This window comes from Homalodisca vitripennis, unplaced genomic scaffold, assembly GCF_021130785.1.
Source record: "Homalodisca vitripennis isolate AUS2020 unplaced genomic scaffold, UT_GWSS_2.1 ScUCBcl_2010;HRSCAF=6340, whole genome shotgun sequence".
Taxonomy (NCBI): Eukaryota; Metazoa; Arthropoda; class Insecta; order Hemiptera; family Cicadellidae; genus Homalodisca; species Homalodisca vitripennis.
The window spans coordinates 9,500-20,834 of NW_025778123.1; the positions used below are offsets into that span (position 1 = coordinate 9,500).

Here is an 11,335-nt window from a genome sequence, read left to right on the forward strand (position 1 = left end):
TATATATATATATATATATATATATATATATATATATATATATATATATATATATATGCCTTGTATATATTGCTGTTCGAAAAGCACATGGGAGGATTATTGACAATCAATTGGGTTCCAAGATTTTACACGAATAAAAAACAAATAACGGTTTGTTGCATCATAATGGAACCATGTTGAGAATATTACCTACTGTAAATTCTCAAGAGTCTACCAATAAAAGACATTTCTTCTATTAGATGGACCATAAAACCACCTCAAAGGTTAGATTTCTAATAAGGAGTACAACTAACTTTTAAAGGGAAGATTTTAGGGGGATGGTTTTATATAATTATTCTATTTTGAAAAGTTTTGGATTAGTAGGAGTCTACTATACTGGACTTCTATTCACAATGTTTTAATCTGTTTAATGTGAACATTATTGTAGTTTGGTAATAAATATGACAAAACATTATTTTCATAGTTTATTTTCATTATTATTATTTACAGAAATGTCACAATTTCTTCTAGAGCTACAACCATTGTCATCTGCTTCACTTTTGTCTTCTTCCTCTTCTTCATCACTTGATGATGTAGGATAATCACTCTTTTCATCTGTAACATAGTAATGTTTTTAAGTTTACTCTTGTTTCCAATTGCCCGAAATTAAATATTTTCAGTTGAAACTGAATTGAAGAAAGAGTATAACACTCTATTTAACATTCAACTCTCTCAAAAACAACTACTTCACACATGTCTCAGATGATGACACTATTGTAGTCAGTTGGGAACCAAAAACATTATTTCTTATCAAAACACATCATTTTCCCCTTAGATTAAACTCATCACATTTCTTGACTAGATAATGATAATGTTTATCCACAAGCTTCTATTCATGTAGACCCTCTTTCCTTTAATTATATAAATCTGACTAGGCCTAGTAAAATATTCTTTATATTATAGTATGGAAGAAGAACAACCATGCACTCATACACACATACACATACTCTCTGTTGTTGCCATTTCTACTTTAGTACTAAAAAATGAAAATCGACAAGTGTAAATTTTGTTCATAAGACTTGATGATACTTTTTTTGAGTGTACTTCTATATTCATTGATACAACAGGCAAAAAAATTGTGTTTTCATGTTAATTACTTCTTACTTTGTAGAATTATGCACTTTTATATACACTCACATGTCTAATGTGTTACAATTATCCTTAATACTAGTTACGATTAGTTTAATTCCCAAGAAGTATATGTGGGCCACCTGGCTCACTGCCTTTGTTCCCTCGGTAATTGTTTTTAGAAGATATGAATACCAGTAAACCTGATACAGTACAGTATATGTTCTCACTTCCAAATCCCTGTTCGCTATGATCATCCTATTTCCTTGCTTTAGTCTAGACATTATATCAATGTTTAATATACCTCATCAGTGAAAAACAGATGTCATGTCCCCTCGTTGACGTTTTTGTCAAAAAATGTTGTGTATATGTCTGGAGTATTGCTCTGTGGTCCATTTGCTATGATCATGGTTCTTTGAATCGTGTTAGTGTCCGATCTCTTAATTTTCGTTCCTTCACCTACTATAAATGTGCCGTTCCACAATGGCAAAGGAAACCAATTTCCAGTACCTTACACGAAGATTCTCAATTTTGTTCATTAAGTAAAATCCAGAATAAACTAATTGGTTTGAATTCATCACTGCTGCCATCAATAATCAACGATAGATAATACTATTTGTCATTACTGTATGCATCACACAACAAGCACTGTTATTTATTCATGCAAATATGTAAGAAGTATTGTTTTACCAGTGTGACACATTGTGTTCTGTTACTTGTTTCGCTGTCAATAATATTACCCATCTATACAGTAAATGTATTTTTTTAGTTACTTCTAAGAGTATTTGTGAGTGATATTTCTAAAGTAAGTCTATGTTTTATTCTAATATCCAAGTAATGTACCTGCCAAATTTCGTCTGAATCTGTTGTTTTGCATGATTGAAAATCAAAAATATAAACAGCTTCACAAACTTTTACATTTGTCTGTATATATGTATACAGACACTCACATATACTTACATTTTTTTTCTTATACTCAAATTTCATTTTACCCTGTGTACAAGACAATACTTCATTAACATTAACCAAATTATTAATTTTTCTCTGAATACTGTATAAAACACTTGTTTTAGACCTGGAAATTCTCAGTAGTTCTTTAGTTAAATGGTTTTGACATGGTTTTTTCCATCATCCTTCGTCCAGAATTAAAACGGTTACAAATTTTTAAGACTACACAGGACAAAAAGTAGCACACAACAGACACAACGCATCAGGTCTTTGATACAGCGACACTACTGTCATGCAAAAAAACCATGTGGAAGCAGGTTTTTTTGGCTGATAAATCATTGACAGTCAGTGCCTGAGTGGTGATTGGATTAATTGCAGCAATGAAACTTGCTAAGGACTGAATAGAGATATACTACGAGGTGTGTTCAAAAAGTATCGCGAATTTTGAATTTTCGCGGTTTACGTATATTTGAATTTTGATTTTTTTTTTTTTGTGGCATTATGTTGATACATATGTCTCTCACTTATGTTGACAATTTCGGCCATTTTGAATGTTCAGTTAATTGTTAATTGTTGACAGCTGCTTTGCTTGCACGTGTTTTGGTTTATCTTCGATTTTTACCTATTCAAAAAAATGGAACAAAGAACCTGTATCAAATTTTGTGTGAAAAACGAAATTAAGTGCGCGGATGCATTCCGAATGTTGACTGTGGCATACGGAGAAGCTACTTTGGACAAAAGCAACGTTTATCGGGTGGTACAAAATGTTTTCAGAAGGCCGAGAAGATGTGAACGACGAAGAGCGTGCCGGACGCCCGAGCACTTCAACAACAGACGAAAAAATTGATGAAGTGAAGAAAATGGTATTGGCCAATCGTTGAATCACCATTAGAGAAATTGCCGAGGACCTAGGCATATCGATTAGCTCGTGCCATTCGATTTTAATCGATAATTTGGGCATGAGACGGGTCGCCACAAAATCTGTACCAAAATTGCTAAATTTCGATCAAAAACAGCATCGCATGAACATTGCTAATGAGATGTTGGAATCTGTCCGCGACGACCCGAATTTGCTCCAGACGGTCATATAACTGGTGACGAATCATGGGTTTATGGTTATGACGTGGTAACCAAAGCTCAATCATCTCAATGGAAGCTGCCGCACAAACTAAGACCGAAAAAAGCACACCAAGTTCAGTCAAATGTGAAAGTTTTGCTTACAGTTTTCTTCAATTACATTGGCATGGTGCATCATGAGTTCTTGCCACAAGGTAGAACGGTGAATAAGGAATATTACCTGCAAGTTATGCACAATTTGCACGAAGCAATCCGCCAGAAACGCCCAAATTTGTGGAAAAAACAAAAATTGGCTTTTGCACCACGATAACGCCCCTGCTCACACATCGCTGCTTGTATGCGACTTCTTGGCCAAAAACAACACACTAATGATACCGCAGCCACCGTATTCCCCATCCCCTGTGACTTTTTCTTGTTCCTGAAACTGAAGAGGCTCATGAAAGGACGACGCTACGCCACGATTGATGAGATAGAGACGGTATCGAAGGAGGAGCTGAACAAGATACAAAAAAATTAATTTTTTGAAGTGCTTCGAAGATTGGAAAAAACGTTGGCACAAGTGTATATCCCAGGGGGATTACTTTGAAGGGGACAAAATAGATATTCATGAATAAATAAATAATTTTTGAAAATACACAAAATTCACGATACTTTTTGAACACACCTTGTATATCTATATACATAAAATATATGCTTATACAAGTGTTTATGAATAGTCTCTCAGGCATTAATATGATCATGCAAATAGAAATATATTTGGCAAACAAATGTGGAAAATAGAATAGACAGTCTAACATATTTCACTGTAATTTTTGTTTTGTTCGATTAAATTCCTATAAAAGTTCATAGACTCCAATTACTGAGTAAGGCTAAACAAAAAATCACATTCTCTTAGTTGTCACTGAAAGTCATAGTCATAGTCATAGTCATAGTCATAGATCTTTATTCAAAGCTGTAATATTATAAATACAGTCAGAATAGTGTCACAAATACAGATAGACTAATATCATCACAGATACAGGTTAACCTATCTAAAATCTTATGTTAACTTAACATAAACATTGTTAATTTAAACAACTAAAATTAACTCAATTTTTATTTATATTTAATGGCCCAAGCCCTCAAAAAATTCTTCAAAAGAATAAAATGATCGTGATATGAGATAATTTTTTAATTTATTTCTAAACGGATTGATTCCTTCCGTTTAGTAAAACATTTTAGTAAAACACTAAATGACCAACCATGTCTGTCAAGTCGTTCCTGTCGAGCCTGTGTTAGATATTCGTTCTGAGTAGTGATCACCTCTGCACTGTTAGCACAGGTGGCATACTTGTCCAGCAGTTCCCTGTTCAGGTTCAGGAACGAATCACCCCATTTGAATTTGGCCAAGTACAGCTCACAAACGTCCTTGAAATCTAAGGAGATCATTAAAAAAAAAATTACAAATAATGTTAATACTGAGTTAGCATAAATTAAACAATAGGTTATTTTAGCTGAGACTGATCCTCCCAACACCCTTCTTTTACAGAGAAAGAAAGAGTGATGGGACAACAAACTGATTCTAGCAACAAACACAACTCTTTAAGAACATTAATATTAACCTTACTAGTAATGTAAAATGTTGCTGCAAGAGCCTCGACACAAGACAACTGGCAGGGTTTCCCGTAGTTTATTGGATTGGCCGCTACCAGGAAAGGAAGCAAACGGGGATGTGGTGTTCGCATTCTGCCAAAAGGTGTTTCATCGATACGAGCCCACGAGCAGTCGACCACTGCAGCCCCAAAATCTCTCACAATGTCATGATCTGACGGGGAGACACACTGAAAAAGCCATAATGGTCATTTGATGATAGTTGGGATTCACGTTAAGCTTACCTCATGTGGAGAAAATTTTATTGAGCTAGGCTATGAGGTGTAATTGTTTAAAAGTTATGCTACCATTATATACATTTTAAAGACATTAAAACTCTGCCCAATAGTTTGTTACTGTTAACCAGCAGATGCAATGCTGTTTTCTCTCACCAGAGTTTCTGTTAAGGTTGGTACATCAACATCTACAAATATTTCTGTTAAAAATTGTTATTATGAACGGATTTTTTTAATAAAATTTTTTTTTAACTATAACCCCTGCTTTTAATTATGATTGACTGCTCCAATTTTCAAGATTGTCCCAAATGCAAAGGTTATATCTGTATTTATTAAATCATAGACATGCATTCACCTCTCATTTCAACTCCATCTTGTGTCATGTGACCCTCCTGTGACTAGACACAATGTGAAGACACTTTAAATTATGGTTCTGAACACTAAGCTATCAAATGAGTGAAAATGACTATTACAGTAGAAGCCCAACTATCCAAGTATTGATTATCTGAGGTGCAGGGTTAACCAAGGCAGTTTTTAAAATTAATAACCTTTTACGTAGCATGTAGCCTACAAAATTATGATAAAGATAACAAGTCTGTTTATGATGTGGGGCGTATAGAACACTGCAATGTCCAGCTGGCCCTTTTGTATATCTCTATTGGGCATCGTTAGCTGGAACAATAATAGTGGGGGAGGGGAGGGGATAGATCGTGCTTACTGATTGCAGCTGGGAAGTAGTCAAGTAATTTATTGTATAACTAAACCACTTTTATTAATTTGAATTAAAATTTTCTGTAAATTAAAATATTTTAAATTTAATTCCATATTATCCGACTTTATCCATAGTAATTTTCTACAACAATCCAATGTTATTTTCCTTAAGGAGTTTAATATAACTTAATTTTTAATAATTCTGTAAGCATGCAAATTGTTAGGAAAAACCTATGATTCAATTCATTAGTAATGGAACTCTCCAATAACAAATAAGCTATAATCTATATATATAAAATGAATATAATGAATGTATATATAATATATTCATTAAATTTGTATAAATGGCAATAGCCGAATTTAATTTATTTCAATAAACATTGAATCGCAAAAAGTACTTGCTCTGCCGGGAGCATATATACACACACATGAGTATATTCTATCAGAATGAGAATAATATTACAATGATAGCTCAAAAGACTAACAGAAAACATAATAAACTTTACAAACTTTACAATGGTAATATAAAAAAATCAAGGAATCATGGCGAAATTCAAAATATATCATAATTGATTAGTATCAGTTATCTTTAAAAACAACAAAATGAAAATTTCAAAGTTAATACCTTTTCACCAACAGGCGTCAGAACAATTCCAGAAAAGCGCTGTCCCAAACGAAGAACTTTAACGAGGTGGTGACGGGCCAGTTTTTCTCCCAGAACACTTTTTTGGATCACAGTGTTCCATGTCCCACATTGCAACTGGAAATGGTACTGATCTGCCATCACCTTGAATATAAATTAAGCATATACAATTTATATTTTTATAATTTAACTATTCAGACAATGTTTACAAAACAAAATTCATATGTGATATGGAATTTTCAACTTATGTAGTTTAATTATAAGTTTAATTTAGGTATGTTACATTGTATAAAGTATGTACTAATTAATGTTGTTATATAAGATTAAAAATGTTTAAGTCTATTCCTTTAATGTTTTCCAACCAATTATTTGTTGAATGTTGAATTTGTGCTATGTTGGTACAATATACAATTTATCAACACATTCTTACATCCTCGTTTTGAGTTTATTGGAAGTGCATTAGGGTCAATCCATATGAAGGGATCCAATAAAAATTAAATTAGTTGTTTGATAATATTAAAATATTTTTATTTTTTACCATAATCAAAAAAGTTCAAAAATGACTTTTAAAGAATTTTATCTTTTACTGTTAAGTTCAAGTTTACCATTATAATTGTCATCTTCACAATGTGAGTCTAAACCAAATGAGTTTCTGTGATTCTTAAGAATAAATTTTAAATGAAACACTAGAAAAAATTACTCCCCCAATCCAGTAGTGGGCCATACAAGACAAGATTTGAATGGACTTCAACCATGTGTTGTTGTAACCCTATAATGTAAAAGCCAGGTGAGACAAACCTCTCCCCTCTCCTCCTCATTTGTAACCCCAAGCTATAAGCGAATAGGACCATCATAATTTACATTTTGAGAAGATTGAGAATTATTATTTTGGTTGTGCACAACAATGATGTTTTTTTTTAAGTTGTGACGTTGAGTTTTGTTTTTCATTCAACCTAAATTAACTAATACTATGTTTGACATTTTAGATCATATCTCAAATAGTCCAACAGTCTAGAGGTCAAGGGAAATCAGGGTTTCAGGGAGAGAGGATAATAAACTAAGGAGTGATACGCATCGGTGGAGGGGATAATTGAGATACCAACACTCAGAGCAACAAAGTAGAAGAAATTTTAGATACCCAAACATTTTTCCAACAGTTTCTCCATCTATGGTGAAGATTTATTGATAATTATTCATCAAATTCTACCTATATGTTGATGTTTATTCCTCTGTAGCCTACTCTCAGTTATGTTCCTCTTTATAGACATTTATGCAACATTTTATACCAATGCACATTTATCTTGGGCATCTCGTTTTAAATAAGCAGTTTTAGCTATTTTGTGATTAGTCAGACTTTTCTGCATTATACATCTCAAATAAAGACTTTGTGTTTTGGCGTTGCCATTAGCCATTTTGTGTTGGTGTCTTTTTCAGTGAACTTTGTTTCTCCTGGTTCTCCAAATAGAACAATGGAGTTACCTCTACAAGTGGTGAAGTGGTACAACCTATGATAAATAAGTACCTACAGTGGGTTTCTATTAAGTTGTTTGACTGCATTACATACAATAAACAATTAGGAAATTGTGTCTTTTTTACGACGACATGGAGTTTTGAACAGATTTTCCTTGTGTCATGGACTGGCTTCATAACTTTCCCAGAGCAGCCGAGACATTACACCCTCATATTAAACATGTTAGAACATTAAACGTTTTGTAAGTTTTTATTATTTTTATATTATTTTAATTATGTTTGAAATGTTATTACTTTAATTCTTGTGTTGGCTGGTTCGCCCCAGGGTAAGCCATTTTTATTATGTCAGATCATGATTAAGAAATTTTGGGTAGGGCGGAAACGGGCACTCATGTGATCTGAGCTCGAATTTCGAGGATGTTTTTCCTTTTTTATACCAGAAGGGCATGGTGGCGCCGAAGCCCGCACTGAGGATCAAGGGCATTTCGGTTTAGCCTTTTTCAAGTGATCTGAGCTTAAATTTAGGTTAGGGTACGATAAGCGGACCCAGTTTTTTATATCGAACAATGTAATCATCGATACCTAATATTCGCATCTCAAATCCTAGACTATCAATCGATATAAAAGTATCTATAGTCCTCAATAACAATCATATGTTTTAAATTAAAATATGAATTTAATATTTACAGTGATAAAACAAATTTTTGTAACCAAAATTAGGAAAACTGAAGTCGACCATATTTGCTCCTCTCACAGTTACAGTTGTTTCTCTCCCACAAATTTCACATAGTGGATTTTTCTATCCAACATGTTGAAGCCACGTAAAACATGTCTTATCATCAAAGCAATGTCGTGTAGTTTTCTAAAATTGACTGTCATTGTAAATAATCAAATGTTACTTATGTAAAATTGAAATATTACCTTACGTGTATTATTTGAAAGTGTTTGCAGAGCTGTTGATATAGATTATTTAAGTTAATTGTTCAAAATAATTAATCAGTATTGATTGATTATATTGGTGGTTATGATTAACCCTTAAAGCGCTAATTTAAATTACTGTCAAACGCTAAGACATAAAAAAATATTTTTTTTTAAATTTCCCAATGCTAATTTTTGTTTCATATTCCTTGGTATTACCTTTAATATATGAAAAAAATAAACATGTAATATTACATATTTTTGAGAATTTTATACGCACGAAAACATTTGAAATATTGAATAAACTCCATTGCAGGATAATGTATATAGGAACACTATTTGACAGATTACATTACATTTATAGAGGTTATTTATAATGAGTAAATTGTAACTGAAGTTTCTGTATAATTACTACATAAAAATAAATAAGTTCAGTATAAGATTTTGAAATGTAATAATATAAAATTCAACACAAACTTATTTATACAATAGCCTACAAGGGAAATGAAACAAATATTGTACTTATAAACCTTATTTATTTAGAATAAATAAACTGGACTTGTATGGTGAAACTGGTAAAAAATACAAAACAAATAATTTAAAAAAATATTTAGACGTATAATATACCAAAAATGCGCTCAAACTACGTTGTTCGTAGTAAAATGATAAAAGTTGGAAAATCAGTTCACGTAAAATGAATGAATTCAAACTTTTCTTATTCCACAATCAATACATGAAAGAATGATATTTTTGTCCTCTTCATTGTCCACAGCATCAAAATCAATCGCACTTGAGAATGAAGTGTTTATAATATTACTAACAAAGTCGTCAAAACTTGGATCATCTGGATTAGCCATTATATCAAAAAATTATACTAAATGTTAGTAAAAACAAACTAAAACACTATTAGAATAACAACGGACTGATTCAAAACACTTTGTTTAACAATATAACCAATATACGACCAACACACACGTAGTTAAACAGCTGAATGAAACTAACGCGTCTGTAGGCGTATGCCGCGTCACAGGCCATACAAAAAATGGCGGCGATTGCTTTCAACCCGAGTAGATACCGTTACAACGTTCACCAACGGTGACAAAGCGTTTTGTCTAGTCCCGACAGTCGAAAGGAACATCGACCTGCTCTCTTACAGAAGTTTTATCAACTAATTCTTCGACATTTCAAAAGTAAAGCTTTTGCGTTTGTAGACGTTATCCGCGTTTAAAGCATTGGCAGTTCCGCGTATATAGGCGTTAGCCGCGTTGGAAGGGTTAAGTAATATTGTTTGCCAATTTTGATATAAAAAACCGGGTCCGCTTATCGTACCCTACCCTGAATTTAAGTACTATCTCGAGGATGTTTTTATTTTATTTTATCAGAAGTGCGGGATGGTTCTGCAGGTGCCACTAAAGCCTACACTGATGGCCAGGGACGTTTCCGTTGTAATTTCTATTGTTATTTAGGCCTTCCTCCCTTTAATATCTATTGTACTAATATCCTATATATATTCAGTTTCAACAGCTGTGCAATTGATGTGCAGTGCAACGACAGTAGTCAGTACCATCGAGCTTACAACCCGAAACTGTTGTCTGAACAAATGTTCTGGGAGAAACGTTCCATGGCTTTTTTCCTATCCCTAGTCCACTACTGATCACTTTACCCTACTTTTTAAGCAACATTTTCCTTTTTAAAGACAACAAATAACAAAAAGTGGCAAAAACAAAACATGAATCCATAGTTTAAAATATTTACTTTTGTGGGTAAAACTATCAATTATCCAGCAGTACCAAAATCAGAATATGACTCTTACCACAGTAAAGGTGTTCAAATTGTCAATGTACAATATTTTACACCAATAGCCTAGCTTAACCTAGATATCCATACATATAATATATAACAGGCTACTCTTACATTTCTGCTCTTACCTTCAAATTCATCATCAGGATCATCTGATAATGCTAATTTGTGACAAACATTACTTAAATCTTCATCCTCAGTATAAACTTTACTTGAGGGAGTGTGTTTGGTGTGAAAGGTTTTTTGATTTCGGTGTGAACTTGATTTATTAGTCCTTTTGTGTTTACTCATTTTTAAAAGATAAACTGTCTAAAGATACAATAATTTACCTCAATATTCCACGTTAAAATATTCACCGGTAATCAACTAAATTACAAACGCCACAAGTAAAAATACCCCGCATAACATAACCTTAAAATAAATAACAGTTATTCAACAACACCAATGCAATAAGCAGCTGAAACAACATATCAGCTGAAGACTTTAAGAGAAGGAAACAGCAAATCTTTTTTTCTATTTCATACATGCAGACTTTCTTTCATCTGGTGGGGACTATTTACCAGAAAGCCTCGTTGTTTTCTATTTTGTACTTTTTTTCATTTTGAATTGACTTTTTGCACTGTAAATTGAATGTAATATAAGTTGCAATATAGTTTATATTCAATTTCAGTACATATAGTTATTTATTTTACGTACACACACTCATGTTTTACAGATACTGTAAGTGGTGAATAAGATCGTGTTTTATTTTTCTGAACAAATTAGGATGTAGCTGGATATCATTGTATATGAATAG

General features: G+C 32.7%; 1 protein-coding gene across 1 annotated transcript; it reads right to left on the reverse strand.

The window, feature by feature from the left end:
• Nucleotides 1-457: 457 nt before the first annotated feature.
• On the reverse strand, nucleotides 458-11,001 carry LOC124371789 (18S rRNA aminocarboxypropyltransferase-like). Its single transcript, XM_046830136.1, has 5 exons — nucleotides 10,668-11,001; nucleotides 6,334-6,495; nucleotides 4,739-4,952; nucleotides 4,374-4,547; nucleotides 458-594 (listed from the first exon to the last, which is right to left on the reverse strand). Exons 1-5 carry the CDS (start codon nucleotides 10,689-10,691, stop codon nucleotides 458-460), a joined length of 711 nt encoding a protein of 236 aa, XP_046686092.1. The 5' UTR covers nucleotides 10,692-11,001.
• Between the last annotated feature and the right edge of the window lie 334 nt (nucleotides 11,002-11,335).

What these genes read in the sequence shown, in the direction of transcription:
- LOC124371789 (XM_046830136.1), bottom strand. Translation starts at nt 10,691, where the DNA reads ATGATCCTGATGATGAATTTGAAG. An exon ending in TCCTGATGATGAATTTGAAG is followed by an intron (nt 6,496 to 10,667) that starts GTAAGAGCAGAA and finishes TTTATATTCAAG; the next exon opens with GTGATGGCAGATCAGTACCA. An exon ending in AGCAACATTTTACATTACTA is followed by an intron (nt 4,548 to 4,738) that starts GTAAGGTTAATA and finishes TGATCTCCTTAG; the next exon opens with ATTTCAAGGACGTTTGTGAG.